At 32.5% G+C, this 27,821-nt stretch overlaps 1 protein-coding gene across 1 annotated transcript in view; it reads right to left on the reverse strand.

Moving 5' to 3' along the window:
• Positions 1-27,821, reverse strand: part of LOC114340380 (uncharacterized) — a 1,055,195-nt gene that overhangs the window by 386,769 nt on the left and 640,605 nt on the right. The window contains exon 7 of the mRNA XM_028291124.2: positions 1,319-1,447. Within this exon, the coding sequence (XP_028146925.1) occupies positions 1,319-1,423 (105 nt within the window). The 5' untranslated portion in view covers positions 1,424-1,447. The remainder of the gene's footprint in view (positions 1-1,318; positions 1,448-27,821) is intronic.

Raw genomic sequence — 27,821 nt, forward strand, 5'->3', positions numbered from 1 at the left:
TTTTTTTATAAATTAAAAAAAATGGTTTTTGACCCGAGCAGATATTACTTCAGATTTTTTAGGCCATTCTAAACAAAAAAGGTCTTTTGTAATTTTTCTCTAAAGTTGATCGTTTTCTAGTTATAAACAATTTAAAACTAAAACAAGAACGAAAGATGACGATTTTCAAGGCTCAAAAACATGTAGGTATGAAATATCATTTTTGAAATTACGAAGTAACTAAATTCAAGTTCAAACCTTATTCTATCAGTTCTTGATAAGTCTTTTGGACTTATTTCATTCTGAAACATTGTTTTTTAGTTGTTAATGCCCGCCTCCCCATAAGAAACCCTCCTCATTAACAATTAAAAAAATATGTTTTAGAATAAAACTAAACTTCTTATCGATACTTGATAGAAAAAGGTTTGAACTTGAATTTATGTAGATACTTGATGATTACAAAAATTATATTTTTAACTTGTGTTTTTGAGCCTTGAAAATTGTCATCATTCGTTCTTTTTTCAGTTTTAAATTGTTTATAACTCGAAAACGATCAACTTTGAAGAAAATTTACAAAAGACTTTTTTTTATTTAGAATGATCCAAAAAATCTGTTATAATATCTACTCGGGTCGATTTTTTTTTAATTCATAAAAAAATGTAATTTTTTAATTATTAATTAATAAATTATAGTTAGAACAAGATTAGATCGGGCAACCATTATTTTTTGTAATTGGTACATGCTAAATTACATATCCAATAATTTTTATCCATTAAACAGATGATTGCAAATCGACGTTATATCGGATCTTCTACTAATAACACCATGCTGTGAAAGGCAATGTCTCAGAAGAATTCGAAGTGAAAAAATGTATTCTCCAAGGAGACCTATTCTCCATCTTGCTATTCAATATAGTTCTAGAAAAAATTGCAATGGCCAGGGGTATAAAAAATATGTGCGGTACTCATTTCTACAAAGAAAACCAAAGCTTAGCGTACCTACGCTGATAACTTGGTTCTCATTGCAATAAACGGAAAAGGATTGGGAAGTATAACAAAAAGGTTGATTCGGGAAAGCACTAAAATGGTACTAAAAGTTAATATTAATAAATTCAAGCACATGAAAATCTCCAGCAAAAAAGGAATAAACACCAGGGGCTCCTTTCAATTAGAGGTGAATATTCTTGTATATAAGATTCTTACGAGAAGTGTTCAGAGGTCGACTCACCATCATTTCATAGTAAGCGTAAAGAGGACTTAAGTAATAATGATGAAAACATGATGATTATTAAAATAAGGAGACTCGGTAATTTATGTATAAATAAATAAAAATTACTTACTATCGTGTAGATTGCCGCTGTTATCGCAGCATGCCGGGGATTTAATATTCTACAACACCCCACATGTGTTAGTTGTCCATGCTTGTAAATGAGCGCAGACTTCATTGTTCACTATAACATTACGAAAATCTGAAATAAAAAGACTTTCCTTTATAATTTATAACAATACATATTTAAAAAAGTCTACAAATAGCCCGATCAGGGAACACAAAATTTTACGAAAACTTCCAAAAAATAAAGGAAGGATGAAAATTTGGGAATAGGTAGTTGAAATTTTCTATTATTATACAGCGTGTCTACTTAAGTTGGAAACATATGGGAAACTTTTTTGTTATTAATTTTACGAAAAAAAGTTATTCCTTATAAAAAGTTCTGCATGCTCTAAAACCTAAGATTCAATCATCAGATATCAAATTTTGTCAATATCATACGAGGTATGTCAAAAAATATAAACTTCGTTCAAGAGTAAAGTACCTTTATTTCTATCAATATCGAGAATTCTTATTATGAAAAGTTGTTTGGAAATAAAAACTAAGATCAAATATGCAATTACATGCTTCTAATCGAAAAAAAAATATTCTTCAAATTTTTCTCAAATTTATTGATACTTTATACGTTTTTATTTATTACACATACGATAACTCTTTTATTATTACTTTTACGAAAAAAAGGTATTCTTTATAAAAAGCTCTGTATGTGCTAAGACCGAAGATACGACCATCAGATATCACATTTTATTAATTTTATACGAGGTATGTCAAAAAATATGAATTTCACTCAAGAGTAAAGTACCTTTATTTTTCACAATATTGAAAATGGTTATTAAAAAAAGTTGTTTAAAATTAAAAACTATGTTTCAATATGCAATTACATCCTTCTAATTGAAATATTGTGAAATATAAAGGTACTGTAATCTTGAGCGAATTTCATGTTTTTGACACACCTCGTATAAAATTAATAAAAGTTGATATATCATGGTTGTAATTTTAGACCATGCAGAGCTTTTTATGAAGAATAACTTTTTTTCGTAAAATGAATAATAAAAGAGTTAATAATTAAAACGATGTTGGGTACCTATCCATAAATTTGAGAAAAATTTTTATTTTTTTTTTTCAATTAGAAGCATGTAATTGCATATTTGATCTTAGTTTTTAATTCCAAACAACTTTTTATCATAAGATTTTTCGATATTGAGAGAAATAAAGGTACTTTACCCTTGACCGAAATTCATATTTTTTGACATACCTCGTATAATATTGAGAAAATTTTATACCTGATGATTGAATCTTAGGTTTTGGGGCATGCAGAACTTTTTATAAAGAATAACTTTTTTTCGTAAAATTAATAATAAAAAAGTTTCCCACATGTTTCCAACTTAAGTAGACACGCGTACATATAAGAAAAAGTTTACAATTCTACATTCCCTCCATTTTACAAAAATTGGGAAATACGGGGTGAAAAATATTTCCTCAAGGGTAAAAATATACGTTCAAAATAAGTCCGAAATTGTATAAAATGACTAATTCTAAGTAACTTTTGTTCTATAGAGTTTTTTCACTATAGAGTTTTTTCACTAAGCTAATACTTTTCGAGTTATTTGCGAGTGAATATGTTTATTTTAAACAAGGAGTAACAAGGAGTTTTCAAAACAAAACAAAAGTAAGGGATGCCGTGGAACAAGCGGCTAAATTAAAATGGAAATGGGCTGGACACAACGAACGTCTCGAAAATGGTAGATGGAGAAAGGAAGTTGGAAACTGGCGACCGTACGAAGCGAAAAGACCAAGAGGAAGGCCTCAAATGCGCTGGAGCGATGACATCAGAAGAGTCACAGGACCAATGTGGAAAAGCCTCACACACAACAGAGATGAATGGCGAGAAATGGTAGAGGCCTTTATTCGACATTTCGAATAGAAAAAAGGCTATAAAAAAATGTTCATTTTTAACAAATAAAACATGTTTTTGGACAGTCTTCCGCAGATAACTCAAAAAGTAGGTATTTTAACGAAAAAAATAGTCTTGGCAAAAATATAGCTTATAAAAAATTTAAAAAAAAATGGTGTATGCATGAGGTCTGTAGACCCAGTAGAAGCAGAGTAGTAGCTAATGAAAGTAGGTTCTTCTTTGTCAAATTCCAAATCGAATATTTCAATTTGAAATAAACCAAAAACGGAACAAAAAACGGAGGTTTATTTTTGTTTTTTCAAAAAACTTCTAACATTAAAAGTAAGTGAGTTACGCTCAAAATATTGCTGGTGTTTCTTATTTTTTGTTAAAAAAATCGCGAAAATCACCCCCTAATTAGCTTCTGAAATTAATCGTTATCGCTTCACAAGTTACTTTACTTATGTATTGTTTATATTATTTATAAGTTTCATTGGTTCAAAGTGCTCATTTTTGAAAAAAATTGGGTTTAAAATAAAATATTATTTTTTAATTTTGAAAAAAAAATGGAATTTTTTATCAGAGTAACATAAAAATTATTAGTAATACCAAAAAACTAAAAGAGTAATAAAATTTTATTTATTACTCGTTATATATAACGCCAAGAGCGTTTTGCTTTTCTGAATATTTTTGGTTTCTTGTTTTCTTGCAGGACAAAAAATGGTATTCCTATGACTGTTCAAAATTTGCCTAAATTCGTGATTAGTTACTCGTTCAAGCCATTTTAACTACAGCTTTTTCAAAAATAAGCACTTTGAACCGATAAAACTTATATATCATATAAATAGTACATAAGCAAAGTAACTTGTCAAGTGGTAATGATAAAATTTATTTGTGATGCTAATTAGAGGGTGATATTCGCGATTTTTTTTACCAAAAAATAAAAGTAACCAATAATATTTTGAGCGTAACTCACTTACTTTTAATGTTAGAAGTTTTGTTAAAAAACAAAAATAAACCTTTTTTTAAACACTTTAAAAAGTTTGAAATGAATTTTCCCCGAAAAGTGCTCCGTTTTTGGGTTATTTCACATAGAAATATTCGATTTGGAATTTGACGAAGAAGAACCTACTTTTCATTAGCTACAACTCTGCTTCTACTGGGTCTACAGACCTCATGCGTGCACCAGTTTTTAAATTTTTATAAGCTATATTTTTCCTAAGAATACTTTTTTCAAAAAATACCTACTTTTTGAGTTATCTCCGAAAAACCATCCAAAAACATGTTTTTTTTTGTCAAAAATGAACATATTCACTCGCAAATAACTCGATAAGTAATGACTTAGCAAAAAAAAACTCTATAGAACAAAAGTTGTTTAGAATTAGTCATTTTATCCAGTTCCGGTCTTTTGAATTTATATTTTTCACTTTCGAGAGGGGATATTCCCCTCCATTTTTGTAAAATGAGGGATGTAGAATTGTAAATTTTTTCTTATAGAATAATAGACAATTCCAACTAACTATTCCCAAATTTTCATCCTTCCTTTATTTTTTTTGGGTCAGATTGTTCTTTGATCGGGCTAAAATAATGTATTAATTATTTATAGGTTAATTGTACACACTAGTACCACTTGCTATTTTCTGTAATCTAATACTCGTAGATTGTTAAAATAAGCAAAATCTTTTTCGGCATTTTTTTGCCATCCTTGCTTAAAAAAATTTTTTTAAGCGAGGATGGCAAGTCCGACTGCTCTTGTAGCTCTTAATACGAGTAATGCCATTTGCTGATGGAAAGACTAAAATGACGTCATAGATTGGTACAAATTTATACCAATCAGTGTTTATTACATTTGTAAGTTTTCGTGGGCACTATACAAACAACAATACTACCGAAAATTTAAATCTCACTAAATAACCCATTGTGAACCTCAGGAATACAAAAAATACGATGGAAGATTTGAAACACATATTAATATTCCAGGAAAATTTAGGAATTCGGGAAAAGTTACGTATTATATGAATAATGGTACACAATGGTTCTAAAGTGAAACAGTTCGGAACAACAATATAAATTCGCAAAAACATGTATATAACACGTAACGGTACTTGATAAACCACAGCAACAATGTAAGATTACACAAACATTGTATCCTCTTGTGGGATGTAGAGGGTAGCCGCTGCTACTACGCAACACAGAGACGTCCAGCTCGTAGCAGACCAGGAACAAAAGGGAATGTGTATATTCTCTTCACAGTTGGTTAAAAAATTGTTTTTCGTGTACGACGCAATGCGTGGGTGTATATCTTTCCAAGCAATCTATAATCTACATTCAGAAAGGCATTCATTTTTTACAGGTTAATAATAACAGTCAGGACACTTTTTTTGTCCACACAATATTGTATCAAAAACCAATCTATTGCTCGCTAGTGGTAAGCGTATTGTTTTGGTAAGCGAGATATTGGCCAATTTTAATTAAGAGAAGACCTCATCTCTTTTTATTTGACTTAGACTCTCACTTTTTTATGTACTCTGTTTATACAGTGCGCTGGAATAAGTGTTACCCCCCTTATTAACTTATTTACTTTTAGCACATAAGCAAAACGCTCGGACAGGTCGATTTTTAAAATAATCATAGAATATTTTAGCATCAATGTTTCGAACTTAACGCGATCCCTCTTGAGGTGACAGGTACAACTTTGATTTTTTTAAATGGGAAAGTACATCATTTGACACCTCATTTAAATCTTTTGAAATACTGATTACAAAAATGTATAATACTTTAATCCTTTTTGAGAGCGTAGGCGTAAAATTTCGGTCGAATTATTTTTCAATGTATTTATTTTTTCGAATCATGAGAAAACTAATACGTATTTTTGAAAAATTTAAACGCAGAATGAAATATTAGAGTATTATAGAGGGTCGAAAGTCCCTGAAAACTACTATAATGATTATTTTGATAAATCATAGGGGTGAAAAAAAGAGAAAATTTAGTCTGATTTTTAATTTCAAATAAATCATTCAAAAGAAACTTTTTGTTTATTCTAAGGGACTTTCAGCCCTCGGTAGTAATGCAGTCTTTCATTCTGTGTTTAAATTTTTCAAAAATACTTATTAGTTTTCTCAGGATTCGAAAAAAATTAATGAGTTTAAAAATAATTCGAACGAAATTTTGCGCCTACGCTCTTAAAGAGGATTAACGTGTTATAAATTTTTGTAATCAGTATTTAAAATTTTTTTAAATGAGGTGTCACATGATGTACTTTCCCATTTAAAAAAATCAAAGTTGTGCCTGTCGCCTGAAGAGGGATTGCGTAAAATTCTAAACATAATATACTATGTTTATTTTAAATATCGACCTGTCCGAGCGTTTTGCTTATGTTCTAAAAATAAATAAGTTAATAAAGGGGAGTAACACTTATTCCAGTGCACTGTAAATATTCCATGCTACCGTAAAATGGGGTGAATAGTAACAAAACTTCTCTAAACAATTACAATAATCTTCCTAAACATATATTACTTTCGTTGGGCTATTTAATTGTTTTCAAGTTGCCTAACGTGATATAGCTTTAGGAAATTTAGGTTTGTGTTGTTGGCGTCACTAGTTCCTATGTTTTCGGCGTGCAAACAAAGTCGTCAATATTTCTCATCCTAAAAAACTTTCTCAGTAAGTACAAAATGTCTGTCAAAATAGATTGAAGAGTATTGTTTTTTTGTTTACTCTAACCGTTACAACAATATAACATGATGATATTTTGATTTATCTGTTAACTTTTTTTGTTAACAACAAATATTACTGTTCCCGTCATGAACTTGAGATCTGTGGGTTGGATAGTAACATAATATTTACCGTGTTGCCATTCACCCCACATATTAGATATTACTTTTTTTATCTAATATCTCCATAGAGTAAGTCTAAACGAAACAATATCTCATCTAACAACAAATTACACATATTATATTATTGATCCACACAAAGAAAATAGAAAGAACCATGCCTTGCAAAACGTGTTTCTAGCGGTTAGCTATCGTCTCCAATCCAAAACAAACTTCTATCAGGGTTCTCAATCACGCGTGGTATTAATGAACAAAATTTTTCCAATTATTATGGACACTAATTATCAGCACCCGGCTCGAAGGACCAAATGTGGATTTCGTAAATTTGAAATAAATATTTATATGGTTTTCTGCAAACATTAGAACCGCTGGCCAAAAAGTTTAAATGTATGTCAAGACGCAACAAGACCCTTGAAGATTATGTGGCGCAAAATAGTTGAGGAATGAAAAACAGGACCAGGCAGGAATGAATCCATAATAGTTTCCTAGACTATTAAAGAAACTGGTTAATAATCTTTCAGAGAAAAATGCCAAATTAGAGTTTAAAAAATATTTTTCATTTCAACAATACATTTTTCCAATAATACAAACTTATTTGTGTATGTTACTTTACACCTTAGACACTTTTTACCTGTTTCTATTGACCCTTCAAATGTACGAATATTAACACAATAGTTTTTAATACAGGTGTTCCCATTCACCCCACTTGGTGGGGTAAATAGTAACACCAGGTTTTGATTTTTTTGTGATTAAAGTATTAACTTTATAATTTATTAACATCTAAATATCAAATATGGAAGGTAACATCCAAATAACAATGCATAAGTTTTATGTTTGCAATATATGCTAGTGGCATTTTTTTCAGTTGAAAATTGAAAACCGTTCCTATTCACCCCATTTTACGGTACTACGGCGATTTAAAAATTATGCAGATATATTGCATTTACAGTTTGCCGTCCTGGTTCGTCCACATAAGTAGGAATAACAATTTTTAATTTTCTTGTTTTTGTAAAGAATATTTTAATTCATTTTCTTTTCAATATTATGGGACACCCCGTATATACGAGTAGGCCAATACCTAATTCAGTGAGTATGTATTAATTTTTATCATTATTTTCAAGTAAAAACCTTAAAGTTTTTTGTATGTAATTACCTGCCTACTCGCCTCATTTTAAAAAGACAATTCGCCAACCAACTCTCTTGGTTAACAGTCACTTACAATTATTCCGAAAAGTGTATAGAAACTCAATATAGTCCTCGCGAGTGATTTATACTACTCAGAATAGCAGTACGAAAAATAGCAGGCCTGCTCCAGCTTGTGCAACGAGAAATGACAAGGTAGGAAATATTTTTATTACAATTTACTTTAAGGTCTGGTTTTTTTACTGTTATTTTTTTTATTCTATTTTAAATTCACCCTATGCTAAACAGTCCACTAATAAAGCTCTCACTGAGTTAGTAGTCTCCTCCAAGATGATTTATTGGTCCTTCGAGCCGGATAGATCCATTTTCTATATTTTTTTCTTGCATTTTTCATTTTTCTAAGAGGGTAATATAGTCGGGGAAAGTTTCTTTTAAACCTGAATTGTTTGATTTTATTGTCATACTTTGCTAATTTACAAAGATCAGAATCAAATTCAGGTTATTTAACCGCATTTCCTTTGACTTTATTTTTTTGTTATTCTTTAACATAAGGCGATAAAATATTCTTTACAAAATTAAAATCACGTATCAATTAGTAAATTGGTTTTTTGTTTGTGCCGATCGTTAGTGGTACCTATACCTCAGTTAATGTTGTTTTTTAAGTAAAAAAGGAACACATTAATGTAAAAGTAATTATTATTAAATTGTCAACGTCGGCCAATAGACAAATTTTGTTATAATAATTATTATACAGGTTGACTCTATTATAGATGAAACTGTGTGTTTACTTTACACAGTAATTTTTATTTAAAGGGTTTATGTTTTATAATTATTTTTTGTCTATAAATATTCAAATAGCAGAGGACATAGTTTTCTATTTTATTAGCACAAAGTTCGGTTGTATTTTATTAATTTTCGTGTGGTGAACCTATTTTATTTCCTAACGCTAATTTCATATTTTTCTAAATTTATTAATTCTACATTTAAATTTACAAAATGGCAGATAAAATTAAAAAATATCAATCTTTAAGACAAGTTGAAGTGCAACAAATGACTGAAATTCATGCTGTTGCTTTAAAGGTAGCTGCTGACGATAAGAATTTTTACCCGGTTTTGGAAGTTATGTATGAAGGATTGGAAAAAATTCGTGACAATTTTTATGATCTTCATAATAAAATAATTATGTTAGTTTCTGAGCAAGATAATGAGGACGCGCTATTTAAAGTCGAAGATGATTGCCGTAGTAATTTTGACAAATTATATTATAAAATTAAATTAACATACGTGCAAGCCTTTAGAAAATCTTCAACAGCAAGTCAGCAAACTACATCAACTTCACAGTCTCAAAATCCTTTACCTATAAATTATTTTAATTTACCGAAACCGGAATTGCCATCTTTCAGTGGAAAAATAACTGAATTTAGAAGTTTTATAGATCAGTTTGATGCTCGCGTTCATACTCTTACTTACTTACAACCAATTGACAAATTTAATTTGTTACTATCGTGTTTAAAGGGTGCAGCGCGCGATGCTGTGGATCATATTGACATCACAGCAAACAATTATCCAATTGCCTATGATCTGCTTTGTGAAAGGTTTAATAATGTTAGGGTAATCGCTGCCAATTTATGGAATAACCTTGAAAGTTCACCACAACTGACTTCAGAAGATCCAAAAGAACTACGCAAGTTGTTAGATACATTTTCGAAAAATGTGGCATCTCTAAATAAGCTAGGACTACCCACAGTACATTGGGATTTTATACTTGTTCAAATGATTTTAAAACGATTAACTGTTTCTTTAGTAACACGTTTTGAGCTTTTTCATAATAATTCAACCATCCCAAGCTATAAAAAACTGATTGATTTTTTAAATCAAAGTTGTCTCGCTTTAGATAATATTGATTTTCACACTAAACCAAAATCTAACTTTTCTAAAAAACCTAATTCTTCCAAATCTACATCATTGCTTGCTCAAACAGAACCTGAACCAAAATGTTCTATCTGTAAAACTAATGATACCCATGCCATTTATAAATGCTCCGTTTTTTTGGCAAAATCTCCTGTAGATCGATTTCAATTAATAAAAAAGAACAAGATGTGTATTAACTGTCTTGGATCACATCGTTCTAGCCTATGCAAATCTACATGGACTTGTCACTCGTGCCATAAAAAACATCATACACTACTTTGCTTCTCCTCTTCTAAGAAAGAAGAGAATGTTCAAGATTCGGCGGCATCCACTTTAAATTCAACGACTGGATCATCCGTTTCTGTGTGTTTTTCTTCCGCTGATAAAAGTACTTTGCTTTCCACTGCATGTATTGAGGTGCTTGATTGTCACGGTAACTACCAACCTGTTAGGTGTCTGTTAGATTCGGGAAGCATGACGTCCTTCATCTGTCAAAAGACCCTTAGGCGTTTAGGTTTACGTCCCATGAAAACTTCAGCTAACATCCAAGGATTAGGTTCTATGCAGTCGAACACTAATTTAGGTGGGGTTACCATTTCTTTTAAACCAGTACGTAAATCTTCTCCTATTTTGACAACCGATGCGTTAGTCTTGACAAAAATATGTGAGGATCAGCCTTTATGTAATTTAGAAGTTAATACTTGGCCCCATATTGCTAATTTAAAGTTAGCAGATGATAACTTCTTTCGTAGAGGATCCATAGACATTCTTTTAGGAGCTGATGTATTCTCTACAATTCTTTTGGATGGACGTATTTACGGCAATCAAGATGAACCTGATGCAATTAATACTATATTTGGCTATGTGCTTATGGGAAAAGTAAATATTTCAAAGGCACCTACTCTTACGTCTTTATTTTGCCAAGTTGAAGATACGGTTTCTTTGGATCAGCAAATAAAGAAATTCTGGGAATTAGAAGCAGTCCCTGAAGTTTTTTGCTTAGCTCCTGATGACGCTAAAGTGGAAAATATGTTTATGAATACTTATACGCGTGAACATTCAGGACGCTTTGTAGTAGATCTACCTTTTAAGGAAGAAAATCCTGTCTTTCCTAATATTAGATCACTTGCTCTTAGTAGGTTTTATTCATTAGAAAGAAGGCTTCAAAAATCTCCTGAACTTTATGACCAATACCGCACCTTTATGAAGGAATTTGTTGAGCTCGGTCACATGGAACCTGTCCCATTGAATAACTTCGATTCACCTTATGTTTACTATTTATCGCATCATTGTGTTTTAAGACCTGAAAGTCTAACAAGTAAATTAAGGGTCGTTTTTAATGGTTCCGGGCATCTTCCAAATCAACCCTCACTCAATGACAAATTATTCACTGGTCCTAAGCTTCAGACTGACATCTGTACAATTTTGATTAATTTTCGATTGCATGGTTATGTAATTACGGCCGATATTTCTAAAATGTATAGGCAAATTTTAATTAATCCTACTCAAACAGATTATCAAAGAGTACTTTGGCGTTCTAATAATTCTGAACCTGTTCGAGATCTTCGTATCAACAGAGTTGTTTATGGTCTCTCTTGTTCTCCTTATCTTGCCATTAGATGTCTACATCAGTTGGCTAATGATGACGGGGATTTGTTTCCTCTAGCAGCCGAGGCACTTAAAACTGGAACCTACGTTGATGATATCGTTTCTTCCTGTCCTAGTTTCGAAAATGCCTTAGCACTAAGAGACGAACTTATTGCCTTACTTGCCAAAGGAGGTTTTGAGTTGAAAAAATGGTCCAGTAATGTACCCGATTTATTGAAAGGATTAGCTGTATCAGATTTAGCAATAAAACCTCTTACATTTAATGATGATATTTCGTCCAAAACACTTAAAGTATTAGGGTTGGAATGGGACGCTTCTTCGGATACATTTGCTTTTAAAGTTCAAGTTTTAGACTCTTCTTGTACAAAACGTCATCTTTTGTCCAATTTAGCAAAAATATTTGATCCTCTTGGATTTTTATCTCCAATAACATTTCTAATTAAACACCTTATTCAAAGAATATGGACTCAAAAGATTGGTTGGGATGATGCTCCATCAAAAGAAATTATCCGTTTGTGGAAAAAATACATTGATGATGTAGCATATTTGAGTAAATTAAATTTACCTCGTCGTTTATTAATTGACGATATTTTACGCTTAGAAGTTCACTGTTTTGGTGACGCTAGCGAGAAAGGTTACTGCGCTGTCTTGTACTTTCGATGCTTATCACCTTCAGGCCAACCTTTTGTTTCTTTTGTTATAGCTAAATCTAAGGTCGCACCCATTAATAAGGGACTTACTATTCCCAGATTAGAATTGTCTGCTGCGGTTTTAGTGGCTCGACTAGTCTCCTTTGTTTCTTCTGTTATTAAATATAAAGTAGAAATCAAGGAAATATACTGTTATTCTGATTCTGCTGTTACATTACGTTGGTTACAATCTTCCCCTCATCAGTGGAAAACTTTTGTGAGCAATAGAGTAGCTTTTGTGCAGGATCGAGTAACTTCTTCATGTTGGCACTATGTTCCTTCTGAAGAAAATCCTGCTGACATTGGTTCAAGGGGTTGCTTACCCTCTGAGTTAATTAACTGTTCCAAATGGTGGGTGGGGCCAACCTTCTTACAATCTGATCCGCTAACGTTCTTTGAACTTAATTCAAAGGAGTCTACTAATGTAAATTTGGAAGTGCGGACTGTCGCATTGATTGCTGAAATTCCCAATAATTTTTTAGATATTTTATTGGATCGTCATTCGTCTTTAAATAGGTGTGTTCGATGTTTGTGTTACATTATTCGTTTTTTCCATTATGTAACCAAAAACCGATATGGTAATCTGGAAATAGGTTGTTTAAGTTTATTGGAGCAACATAACTCCTTACTGGTTTTTGTTAAACGAACACAGCAGATCTTTTTTAATACTTTAATAAATTTTATCCAAGATAAACAGCTGCTTCCAAAAAATTTAAGAAAGCTTTCACCTTTTATCGATGCAAAGGGAATTCTACGTGTAGGTAGTCGCCTAGCTAATGCGCCCATTTCGTATGATCGCAAATTTCCGGCATTACTTCCTAACAGTTGTAAATTAACTGATATGATTATTGAATCTACTCATCTGCAATATCTACACGCCGGGCTTCAAACTGTTCAATACCTAATTTCTCAGCGTTTTTGGATTATATCTTCCAAACGAGCCATTCGTAGAGTACTGTCTAAATGTGTTAAATGTTTTAAGGTGAATCCTTTGTCTCCAGTTCCGTTAATGGGAAATCTACCGCTAGCTCGAATATCTCAACTAAAACCTTTCAGTAATATTGGAGTTGATTTTGCGGGCCCTTTTCCTATAAGAGCTTCCAAACTTCGAAAGTCTCAAACTCTTAAAGCGTATTTGTCGCTTTTTATTTGTTTCTCAACAAAAGCTCTTCATTTAGAGCTCGTATCTGATTTATCCACTGACGCGTTTTTAGCTGCGTTTAAGCGATTTGTCAGTCGTAGAGGCCGATGTCAACATGTTTATAGTGACAATGGCACTAACTTTGTTGGAGCCAGAGCAGAACTTAACAGATTGGCATCACAAGCTGCTTCTCATGAATCTATTCAATGGCATCTCATTCCCCCTTCTTCTCCACACTTTGGAGGTTTATGGGAATCTAATATTAAGACGGTAAAGGGTCATTTAATTCGCACAATTGGAGAACAAGTACTAACTTTTGAAGAGTTATATACTATTTTTTCTCAAATTGAGGCCATCATGAATTCGAGGCCAATATGCCCGTTAAGTTCAGACCCAAACGATCTTAGTGCGTTAACTCCAGGACATTTTTTGACCATGGAGCCTTTGAGTGCTCCGCCCGAAGAAACGTTGCTCGATGTTCCGCACAATCGGTTGAATCGTTGGCAATTATTAAATAAGTTGCACCAACAGATTTGGGAACGGTGGTCTAAGGAGTACCTCCAAACTCTTCATCAAAGGGCTAAATGGAATTCTCCGTCTCCAAACGTCCAACTAGGTACCTTAGTGGTAATCCGCCAAAATAATATTCCCCCGCTACCATGGCCTTTGGGCCGTATAATTGAGGTTCATCCTGGATCTGATGGTATAGTTAGAGTGGCCACAGTGAAAACTAATAGTGGTATATATAAACGCTCTATAGTAAAATTATGTCCTTTGCCTTTTGAGCCGTAACAATACTGCGTATTGTGGTGGGCGGTTGTGGTTCGTCCACATAAGTAGGAATAACAATTTTTAATTTTCTTGTTTTTGTAAAGAATATTTTAATTCATTTTCTTTTCAATATTATGGGACACCCCGTATATACGAGTAGGCCAATACCTAATTCAGTGAGTATGTATTAATTTTTATCATTATTTTCAAGTAAAAACCTTAAAGTTTTTTGTATGTAATTACCTGCCTACTCGCCTCATTTTAAAAAGACAATTCGCCAACCAACTCTCTTGGTTAACAGTCACTTACAATTATTCCGAAAAGTGTATAGAAACTCAATATAGTCCTCGCGAGTGATTTATACTACTCAGAATAGCAGTACGAAAAATAGCAGGCCTGCTCCAGCTTGTGCAACGAGAAATGACAAGGTAGGAAATATTTTTATTACAATTTACTTTAAGGTCTGGTTTTTTTACTGTTATTTTTTTTATTCTATTTTAAATTCACCCTATGCTAAACAGTCCACTAATAAAGCTCTCACTGAGTTAGTAGTCTCCTCCAAGATGATTTACGTCCCATTAACCTTTCGGAAGCCCGTGTACTGGCAATATATTTTTTTCGACCCACTTAACCGCGAATAACATATTTTAACAATTCTGAGGTTCGAGGACGCATTGTTTATTAATGGAAAACGGACCACAGGAGAATAAATATTGCATTCCCTATGTTTTCCACCAACTGTTTTCAGCACATGTCGGCACTCTCGAAATTTATTTGCCGAATGAAAAACGGCTGGTTTAAACAACGGTTCTAATCGAGTAATTTCGTTATGGAAAAAAACAGTAACAAGAAGCAAATGAGAGGAAGTAAAATTTATTTTGGAATGACATTAAACTAAATTTTCGAATGGTTTGATGGCCTGGATTTCGTTTCGATCGTTTAAAATTGTATGAATGGTTTAAAACCTATTAGATTTATTTTCATTGGAACTTTATACTATTTAATGGGCTCTCGTCTAGATATTTTTAGTGGCTCGAACATGTATACCTCGTAAACAGCACTGGTGATGTAATTGTCATTCCTAAAACTTTCTGTGACGTAGCCCAAAAGGGTATTGTTACGGTTCACTTTTTATTTTTCAAATATTAAATAAATAAATAAATAAAATCAGCATTAGAAAATAATAATAGTCATTTAAAATAGTAAATAAATTTTATTTATAACAGTAATATTTAATTTAAAGCGCTCAATCTTTTGCTCACTGGTAAAAGGTCTTTTCTGTTTGAACATTCAGTCACCCACTCTGACCATGACCCAAGGAGTTTAATGTCAAAAATCCGTTACTTGACCTTTCAAGGCCGTTACAACAGAGGCGACTTCCGGTAGTGTGATCCATTTTTGGTTTTGTCACGTTTTCAGACTTAAGTTCGCATGGTAAAGTTAAGTTTATTACCTACATATTTTATGGATCTGCAAATTTAAGGACACAACAAAGATCAGGATTTCCTAGAAATAATAGGATTCATGGGATACATGGATATACATTCCCTATCGACATAAAAAACCCCACTTATAGGTCACCCTCCATCTACGACCTTTTTCTTCTCATTCTTCTTTTGGTTCCGATACCAACTTCATTACTATAACATTTCTACAAGAACGAGACACATGATCTTACAGCCTCTACTATTGTTTCTCGTCACCATCTACCATAGTACAATACATAAGACTGTACAAGCAGGAGACTGAGCAAATGAGCAAAAGATAGAACCTACCGAAACTCAAGTAAGATCTTTCCTGTTTGTTTATTTATCACGAGATATAAAGTGTATTATTCGTTTACAAATTACATAGTGAAAATTAGTGAGAAACGTTTGGTTTACCTGGCATATTACTCTTTAGTTATTAAACATTATAGTTTGTAACGTTACAAACTTCACATCTTTGATATTTTATTTTTAAATAATTATTTTACCTTATTTCCTTTAATATTTCATTAATAATTATCTTCTTCTATTTGGTTTACCCATTTTCCCCTTTAAAAATCGGTTGGCGCCCATTCTATAATAGGCAACCCTATTTACATTGTATCATCTCTTGTGTTCCATGTTCGTTATTTCAAATTTCGTCCAAGGTTCGTTGTCATGTCATTTTTATGACAGTGACAACCCCCATATTTTATTCTCCAAAATAGTGTTGGTAATGTGTTAAAAGGCAGAGCAGCTTCAAAAATAAATCATTTTTATTCCATCAAATTATCTTCCTCTTGGGGTGAGTTACATACAGTTTTTTTAATAATTTTTTTGATATGGTCTTACTGTTACAGTTTTGGGGAATAAAATCTACTTTCTCCTTTCGGGAGCATGAAGGCCATCGCCGGCGATGCACCAGATGGCTGACAACGTGAGACCATGACACGTAGACTGCACAACCACCATCTCTAGCTGCAGGGGCCTAGGGCCGAAGATCCGTCCAGGCCTACGAGAAGTCTACAACAGCAGTACCATTCGACATCAAGAAGTTACCATCGAGCCGGATACCAAAAGCCATAAGTATAATCCAGAATTGTTAGTTTTTGGCAAGAATTTGAATATATTGGTTAATGCAATTTACTAAGTCATATTTTTATTATATCTTTATGAACAATAAACATGCTTAGTTAAAAATATTGTTTTGCTTGCTACCATTCTAAAAGAGTTCATATCTAAGGTTAGGACAAGACGAACACACACGTGAGTGACTGAGCTAAGGGTGTAACGATGGCTATCTTGGTTAATTGAGGTAATATTTTCGAATATTATTTCAATTGGCTTGGGGTAGTCCATCGCTTAACTCGTTTCACTGGCGCTCAACGTGGGGCGCGAACATGGAACATTGTACATATGTACAATGGAACATTGTACATTGAATATATTTTTATTTCAAAATCATTTAGTTTTAATATCAAATAATTTACAATAGACCAGTGTAATCCCAAAAGTAATTTTGAGGAACATTTCATATTTTACCTCATTTCCATATGTAAACAACACTATCAGGTACCACTTATTCTTGTCATTTTTGTAACCTACCTATGCAAATTAGAAATAATATAGATCATTCGTTTAATATTGAACTACAAGCCTTTCACCCACCCACTCTCCGCGAATAAATATATTGAATAATAGTCTAGTCAGTATAGCTTAAAACTGTTAAAATAATCGATTTTATTTTGAATATTTTTCATCCTTCTGGCTAATCATTTGCCTAGGTAGTTTCCCAAGGTAAAAAGAGACCTAGCAGTGTTTTTAATTTAAATATACCGTTTATAAAGGATTTTTATTAAAGTTTTTAATATTTTGCGCCTTGCCGATGACAGTCGCAAAAGCGGAAAGATCTTTTAGTTGTCTTTCTCGTATAACAAATTCTATATCTACAATGAAACAGGAAAAGCCTAACACTCAAGTTGAATTCCTACTCCTAACCAAAAAGGGCACATCTTTTGTAGTAAGTCCCTTATATGACGTAGAGTTGTATCAAACGCTAAGTTAAACAGATCTCAAGTTACGAGTGTCTAAAGCAGCTTCCTGATGTCGATCTGGTGCCTGCCAATAATGAGCTTAGACGCTACAGAAGATAATTTATGAACTGCCAAATTGTTTCTGGTCACAAAAATGAATCAACATTTTAATTTCGTTGCTAAGCGAAACCAAAGCCTTCCAACGCCGTAACAAGGATGCTACTAGGGGGAGGGTAGGGGGGTTTATAACTACTGGAAGGTATCTGGGGGTATGGAATTGTAATGGTGTTAAACGTATAGGTTAAACGTATATAAAAGTACATCCCAATGGGGGGCTCAACCCTCAAAACCCCCCCTGGTTACGCCACTGAAGCCGTCTTATTGCTTATAGCGATATAGCGCGCTTTAGGCACTCTCCAAGCGAACTGATATATTAGACGGCTATCCTATCTGAGTATATGGGGGTCCATTTTTCGTTGGAATCTTTACACGCTGGACAGGGGAGATTAGAATTGCAAATTTTAGAATTCCCTCATCTTCTTCTTGCATCAGCACCTGTTAGGCATGCATTTTTAGAAGCCACTGAGGTGTAACCAGAAAAGTAGTTACAATAATGTTTTTAATTTAATATTCTTTTATAAAAATGTATACCATTTTTATTCAGTTGCAATGCGAAGCCAAAACTGTCTTAATTTTTTACTTAGGATAGAGAGCGCAACCAGCACTCTTATCGACGATTTCACCTCTTGTTAGAGGCTCTTCAGAGAATGCTTAGGCTGCTATACCTACTCCAGGTAAAAATTTTCGACATTTATTATTCCCCCCATTGCAACTGATGTGAAGGTAGTAGCGGCATCTGCTAAATGAAAGTCCAAGTTTTTCAACCTAATAAAAATATTTGTAAAACATTGTTAAAAGATATTTAATTATAAAACATTTTGCACCATTTTCCTGGTGACCCCTTCATGTCTTCTAAAAATTGCAAGCCAGATGGATGCTACATTGAAGACAAGAGGGAATTATAAAAAGTTGCAATTCACGGCCCTGTCTACAGCTTGGCAAAGTTCCAACGAAAAATAGACCTAGTTACTCTATGGGAGTACAGTAGAACCCCGCAAATCCGAACTAATTGGGGGGACAGCCTGTTCGGATTCCGAAAAGTTCGGATTATCCAAAAGTTAGCCTAAGAAGCTAATGAAGATGATTTTTAAAAATTTAGACTGCCACCGATCCTTTTATGAAACTCTATCCGCACGTTTATGCCTCCAATATTCTAAAGCTGAAAAATATTTAGATCACTGAAATATTAAATCGCTAACCCCAGTAGTTTTGTTTCGTCACGGGACATGGGAATTCGGCCATGTAAATGATTCATTTAATTTGTAATCTGGATATTGATTACACTATGTTTCTCATGTTTCTTATCTTTTTCAATGTTTTCGTGCATAGTATACCATGGAAAATGTGTATTATACACATTCCTTTATTGATTGTGTTTAGTCTAACTCGACGCTTTTATTCACCCATTAGTGTTCCAGTGTTTAATACTGTAGTGTACACCCATCTTACGTAATTATTTTCTCACATAATAAACATGTTTTTAAATTTTTATTTTGAATTTTTTAATTTTTAAAATTTTTTCTCACTTTCCATTGGTTCGGATTTGACGAAAGTTCGGATTTGCGGGGTTCGGATTTGCGGGGTTCTACTGTAATACTAATATAAAATAAAAATGTATACCATTTTTATTCAGTTGCAATGCGAAGCCAATGGCATCGCAATTTTTATTTTATATTAGTATTATTCCTATAGAGTAACTAGGGCCATTTTCCGTTGGAACTTTACCAATTCCCTCTTGTTATTATTATTGTTATTATTTTATATTTTATTAGATTGAAAACTTTAACATGTTTGTCCTTTTTTTGGCACTTCGCTTTTTACCGGGATCCGCTCTTCACTTTTTATCAGGGCCCGCTCATTTCTATCGGCGACTCTGATTGTGGGTATAATCACAATATTCCGAAAAATAACTCAGGTCTCCCTTTCTGTATGACTAAGTATTCCTTCAAATATTTCCCCAATTTATTCTCATTAATTTGTGACAGTCTCTCCAAACCAATTGCAAATCTGGCGAGTTCTCTTCAGTTGCGTTTGTGATAAAGTTGGTTGATTACATTATAAATGTCAATTAACGCGGTTGCGGTGACGAGTTGCAAAATCTCGCTTCACGTGTGGTGCACGACAAGGATCAACCACTGAGATGTCTGGCGGTTTTGGCGACGGCGGCTGAAGGCGTAAGCCGACGTCGCTACACTAATTAGGATATTGTCGTTGGAATTAGAAATTAAATGGGCTTGTTTTCAATATCATTTAGAGCAGATGGTCGGGAAAATCTAACTGGGTCGAAGTTGAGATTAGCCGCTACAACTAATTTAAACTATCAAGTTTCCGGAAAGGTAGTTTGTTTGTTATTTCCTTGATAATTTTCGGTTACCGTCAGGGGAAGTTCACCTTTTTTAGTATTTGGTCGCCACATCAACTTAATAAAACAAAAATAATTTGAAGTCCATAACAAACAAATCAACAATACGAATATACTAAATACCATATAAATAAGAAAATAAATATTAGTCATTTATAAAAACTGATTTGCTGGTTTATATTCGTCAATAGGAAGAAAATATTGCTATTATACTATTACTACTATGGGTATACAGAGTTCTCTGGCACCTTTCGACTCCTAACCGCCTTTCTTCTCTGATTCACCATAGACCGGGGGAATTTCTCTTTCCTCTACTTATTATTCAATTCCCTCCGTCCAGCTCTATCTCGACCTTCCTCTTTTCTTTCCACCACTTGGTGTTTACGTCAAAATCTGTTTAGGAATCCTGTAATCTGGAATTCTCTGTACATGGCCGTACCATATCAGTTGTTTTGTTTTATGTCATAAATTATAGTATAAGTACGTGCCTTTTGGTATCAGATCTCTTCCTGATTTGCCTGCTGCTCTTCTCCAGAAGTCTATTCCTTTTCCTAGTAACATTTTCTCTGTTCTTTGTTTTATTTGCTAAACTTCACTGTCATATATATGTGATTACACTTTTACCATTCAGCCGGATGCGCCTCAGTAATTTGCTGTGTAAATTTAATTTTTGCAGGTAAAGTGTCAAAGGGATATACTATGTACGTGATCGTTTTAAAATTGCCTTATTGGTTAATCCTCAGTGGGTACCCATCATCGCCTCGTGAAACTTAAGTACAATTAGTTAGTTATCGCACTTTGTTTTGAATAGTACATCCTTCCACGTGATATAACCGAGTTCCTGTTCAGTATGTTTCCGAAGATTCAGTTCCTCACCAAGAACACGAAAAACTTGCTAAACTTGGTAGATGCTGCAATTGTTACAGTCAACAAATTAAGTCGTATATTATGTCTATGCAATATACAGGGTGGGGCATTAGTGTGACAAAGTCCAATTACTCGTTTGTCTTAAGATATACGAAAAAAAGTTATTTAGGTAAAAGTTGAGGTACACATAGTATCATAATTTAAAAATATTTTTAAATATACAGGGTCGTCTGTATTGACAGGGTGACACAAACTTATGTTTTTTTAATAGAACACCCTATATATTTTTACATTTTTGGATTCTCCTCGATGTTTCATTTCTTAAAATATATGGTTTTGTAATATTATATGAGGTAGTTTAAAAGTTAATTACGTTTTTTTGTTAATTTCGTAGCAAAATCTACACCCTGTAGAATTTTAGTGATTTGACATCAAATTTTTATTTTATGTTCAAACGATTTTTAATATAGTCTACTATTGTTAAACATTAACAGTATAGCGAAATGTGTAATTTTAGTATACAGGGTGGGTCGAAACTCGGAATGAGTATTTTCTGAGTTTTCTTAAATGGAACACCCTGTATTGAAGTATTGTAATGAAATGATATTTTATGGTACTTTTTTATTTCTTAAGCATTCCCTATACCTAAGTGCTTTAATTTGTAAGTTATTCGTGATTGTTTAAGGCAAATATTAATTGCAAGAAAAATTACGTGAAATATTATTAGGTGGCTGTATTTTGGAAAAGAAAATACATCATAATCTAGTCTGATCCTTAATTTATTACTATTGCATGAAATATCCAAATAAATTATTAGTTAAGGTTGTTGGTGCGCAAAATATTAATAAAAACATACAATATTCTACCTAGTCGGCTATGACACTAAATTTCCTTAAAAATTTGACATTATACTATTTTTATAGATCCAGTTGCTTTGTTACCATTACTAATATGTATTTTTCTTATGAGAAACTAAATAATAGGATTTTGGTGCTAGTGGAATATAACAAAAATGTGCTACTAGCAATAAGAATTTTTCATCAGAAATTCCCTGATAGACGACAACTAAGAAGAGAAACGTTTAAAAATATACTAGAACGGTTTCAACGGACTAATCACTTAGATTATGATAAATCTGCTCGAATAAAAACTATTGTAAGTGAAGAAAACAGCAATTAAATGTAATCGTTAGTGTCACTGAGGATCTGCATATTAGTACAATCGTTCTTACAATCTAAGTATCTAGTCTGTTGAAACCGTTTTAGTATACTTTCAAAAGTTTCTCTTTTTGGTTGTCGTCTATCAGGAAATTGCTGATGATAAATTGTTATTGCAAGTAGCTCATTTTTGTTATATTCTCCTAGCACAAAGCCATTTTAATCCGTTCCTCATTAGAAAAATTAATATTAGTAATGGTATCAAATCAACTGCAACTATATAAATAGTATAATGTCAAATGTTTAAGCAAATTTTGTGACATAGCCAACTAGGCAGAATTTTTTATGTTTGATTCATATTTTAAGCACCAACAACCTTAACTACGAATGTATTTGGATATCTCATCCAATATTAATAAATTAAGGATCAGGCTAGATTATTATTAATTTTTTTTTTCGAAAAATTACTTTTGATTGGATATTTTCACGGCTACTTTATGAAATTTTAAGTAATTTTTGTTGGAATTAATGTTTTCTTAAAGAATGACGAATAACTTACAAATTAAAGCACTTAAGAAAACTCAGAAAATACTCATTCCGGGATTCTACCCGCCCTGTATACTAAAATTAAACATTTCGCTATACTATTAATGATTAACAGTAGTAGACTATACTAAAAATCGTTTAAATGTAAATAGAAAATTTGATGTCAAATCACTACAATTCTACAGGGTGTAGATTTTGCTACGAAATTAACAAAAAAACGTAATTAACTTTTAAACTACCTCGTATAATATTACAAAACCATATATTTTAAGAAAGGAAACATCGAGAAGAATTCAAAAATGTAAAAATATACAGGGTGTTCCATTTAAAAAAACATAAGTTTGTGTCACCCTGTCAATACGAACGCCCCTGTATATTTTAAAATATTTTCAAAATATGATACTATGTGTGCCCAACGTTTACCTAAATAACTTTTTATCGTATATCTTACAACAAACGAGTAATTATACTTTGTCACACTAATGCCCCACCCTGTACAAAATGTAGTATTCACTTGTAAACGACATTTTTATCTAATATTTTATGTACAAATTGTAATGATCAAATAAATTAAAGTTTTTTTGTATAATTTATTAAAATTATTTAAATTAATAAAACTTTTTTATTTTTTGACAAAATAAATAACGATACAGTTAATCAATAATAAAAAAAGTGTCGAAAATAACAAGGAACTACACGGCAGTAAATTGCTGCTGCGCGCCAGTCGATGTAATTTTTTAAGGGGCGCCCGGCCGAAGGTTAAGTGTTGTTATGACTATTATTATTATAATTTGGGCTTAAAAAGCAAGTAGGTACTAAAACAACTAAATATATCCGAAGAAAGGCGAAAGAAATTATGGAAAAGATAAATAAATTGAATTAAAGATGACCGATGATCTGGCAAAAAAAATGTTTAGGTGCCATGTCTGTATTTAGACGTTGTGCGTCGCATTGTCATGTTAAGAATTTCCTGAAACTTTCTCTATTAACTGCTGTGCGAAATAATTATTTTCCTGTAAAACCACATCATTGTCTAATATTACGCATCCATGACAATTTGACCATTTCTTTCAGACAATCCATCTTTTTCCATACACTTTTCCTTGTAGCATAAGACAAATCAAATTGTGTAAAGTCCTCTAATTATATGGACAAAGTATTCTTTATTTCTCTTCTTTATGATGTTATGAGCAGATGTTCTTAATTCATCATATTAAGAACACCACATTTAAAATGCTTCTAACTTGTTTAGCCTTGTGGTTTTTAATGTCCATGTCCCAGACACATAATAGGATAGACCACACATAACATTTCAGGGCCTTCTTGAAAATACGCATCGACAGATTTCTGTTAACATAAAACTGATTTCCAGTTTTTAAAAGCATTTTATGACCTGGAAACCAGTTTTGTGTGATATTTCGATTCTGTTTATTATATTAGATCAGAAAGAGATACTTGTGTAAAAGAGGTGTATCCTTTTTTGTATAATTTGGACCATCCATTTAAGTGATAACTTCATATTTTTGGCCTATTCTATATATTCCATTTATATAACCAAATAATTATAATATAATACATAAATCTGTATTGATATTTGTAACGAGGTCGTTGTGTTTCGTTGCTCCAGGTAACTATCAGTCGAAGAAAAAGAGTTCGCTTTTTAAAACATTTTTATTCGGAATCAAAATAAACAGAAGATACGATAATTAGCCTTAATTTCTTATTAAGTCCGTTAATAAAATATATTTATAATTTCTACGCATCAAGCTTATTGTTCGGGCCGATGTGACGATATTTTTGTACATGAATGAATGATTCTGACGATCGCGCGAAATAGGAATTGCTTTTATTAATACGACATGAATGTATAAGGAAAGGGGAGAAAGGAGATCCCGCTCACCTCGCCGGGTTGGAAAGACATATAAAGGATATATGATCAACGCTCATATAAGGATAGGTAAAAGGATAGGTAAGAAGAAAACTGTCGGATTCGCTCAGCTCACCAAAACGACAGCGGAAAATACTACCTACATAAACTCACCTCTTGTACCTCGCTGTTGTCTATTATTCTTCGATCAACGCTCCAAGAATAATATCAACTAGGCTTTTCGATCCGATTTTTATATCGTTCGAAACAGTACAAAAACGTGTTTTACTTAAGTCATTGGCGTACTCTAGACGATAAAATTATATTATCGTCACATATTTATGGGTATACCTACTAAAAATAATATTTCATTTTAATCTAATAACTACATCAGCGCACATAATTTCCTCGTCTGTATCTTTATGCGCTAGTTTATAACCGATGCGCTTTACTGTTCCATGCAGAGAGAAAATTGAGATAACCTGAATTTTATGTTGCCTTCTAGCAATAGCGGGAGAATGTGACGCCGCGCCGGATGCATTCGATGTTTCAGCGAGCTTTATAAATACACCGAATTCTTCGTTTATTAGTCTAATGACTCTAACCTCATGATTGCAATGATTGTCTAATGTCACATGTTTGTTACCTTTCTGCAAATAATTATTTATTCCAACTTCTGTTGATTTTATTCATGTTAAGTTTTTGTTTTGTTTTGTTATGTTTCTTCTAAAAATAGTTAGCGACCAACTATTCTATCAAATAAATATTGTCTTAAATCAGTATTTTTAATTTAAATTTTCATGTATTTCCATTCTAATCTCATTTATTCTTTACATACTTCCGTATTTGCACCCCGAATACTAACCTTCTATTTGTTACTTACAACTGCTTATAAAATAATTGTTTATCTACTCTACCTCATATTATGCATAAGTTTTTAGTTTGTGAAAACTGTCATTGTAGATAGCAGTACGTGAAGGGTTTAAACTGTGCTTGAAGTAACAATGTATTTTAAATGGGATTTACTTTTTCGCACTGTTTTTTGACACACTTTCATATAATCAAATAAACTTCCGCGTTGTCATGGGGATGACATGTGAGCAATAAATTACAACAAAAGTTTTGTTAGATTTGTGATTTAAAAGAAGTTTGAATTTTTAAATGTCAAAGTTCTAATAATTGTAGAATAGAAATGTATTCCAGAGACGAAGAGTCACAGTTTTTTATTTGTTTTTTGGTAGATAAAATATTGTATGAAACTGTGCGTGAAGTAATTTTTGCGCCCTTACGCGATGTATAGCACTCGCCCCGCTCGTGCTCTAAATATCGCGTGCTTGCGCAAAAGGCATAAATAACTATTATGAAACAGTTCGTGAAGTATGCCTTTTGCGCACGCACGCGATGTTTAGAGCACGAGCGACAAAGGAGCGAGTGCTATACATCGCGTAATTTCGCAAAAAGTACTTCACGCACAGTTTCATACAATATTTTATCTATGATGAACAAATAAAAAAACTGTAACTCTTCGTCACTGGAATATATTTCTATTCCACAATTTTTAGAACTTTGACATTTAAAAATTCTAACTTCTTTCAAACCACAAAACTGTCAAAACTTTTGTCGTAATTTATTGCTCATTATGTCATTACCATGACAACGCGAAAGTTAAGGATATTTGATTATATGAAAGTGTGTCAAAAACAGTGCGAAAAAGTAAGTCCCATTTAAAATACATTGTTACTACACGCACACTTTAAACACTTCACGTACTGCTATCTGTAATGACAGTTTTCACAAACTAAAAACTTATACATAATATGACATATAGTCCTGTCGCCAGTGGGGGTACAACGGCCTTCTTAATTGAGATGGACTTACCCAAGTTTTTTTTTATGTATTTTGACCCGTAGAACACGAATTTTTTGGGTATCAGTCGATCCGGATGTCGATAAGATTGTTATAAACAAAGAACGTGTGGAATCACATAACAGCGATTTTTCGCAAAACAAAACATTTTTTTGTATTTTTTGGGTCATTCTAAGCAAAAAATGTTTTTACAAGTTTTTTCGTATGATGCATAGTTTTCGACATAAACGGGGTTAAACTTTCAAAAAATCGAAAAATTGCAATTTTTGAACCAGAATAACTTTTGATTAAAAAATAAAATAGCAATTCTGCTTACCGGATTTGAAAATGCAAGTCAAAATCTATCGGTTTTGATTACATTCATTGCTAAAAATTATTTTTTTATTGTTAAACAAAGCTATAAACACATAGTGATTGAATGATGTTTTCCACCTACCTCTACCGAAAATATACTTTTCCGGACCTGATTGTAGGGAGCAAATTTGTACTTTTTCTCCCTAGGGAGGAAAAGTAAAAGTGACGTCATGGTATTTCATTCATGAAATATAACTTATTGACGCCCTGTACAATATCTATTTTCTATTACGTAAGTATCTTTACATTTTAACGTTTATTTATAAAACACCCTGTATTTCGCAGAATGGTAAAAAGAGTAAATTGCTATTTTGATTTAACAATGTTTACATTAATAATTTGACTTATATTTGACAGCTGACAGTTATATTGTACCTACTTGTTAGTTTTATTTCTAATAAATTGTGTTGGTTAGTTACATAAATAAATTAAGTAAAAATGAAAAAATTACCTGTTATTTGAGGAAGGTGGAAAAACCATATGTATAACATGGGAGTAAAGTGCCTTTTCCTCCCTTGAATGATTATTGCTCTCTATAAACTTCATTCTCGGGAGGAAAATCAGCACTTTCCTCCCTTGTTATACAAATAGCTATTTTAATGCATTTCTCATTTGAAATCCAACGAGTAGGCCCGCATACAGAAAATTTCTACGTAGATTACGTACATTAAAACGCATGCATTGGGCACGGGAAACACTATGTGTTTATGGCTTTGTATAACAAATACAAACTTAATTTTTAGCAATGCAAATAATCAAAACCGATAGAATTTGACTTGAGCTTTCAAATGTAGTAAGCAGAATTGCTATTTTATTTTTTAGTCAAAAGTTATTCGGGTACAAAAATTGCACTTTTTCGATTTTTTGAAAGTTCAACCGCGTTTA

The sequence above is a fragment of the Diabrotica virgifera genome, chromosome 3, assembly GCF_917563875.1.
Source record: "Diabrotica virgifera virgifera chromosome 3, PGI_DIABVI_V3a".
Taxonomy (NCBI): domain Eukaryota; kingdom Metazoa; phylum Arthropoda; class Insecta; order Coleoptera; family Chrysomelidae; genus Diabrotica; species Diabrotica virgifera.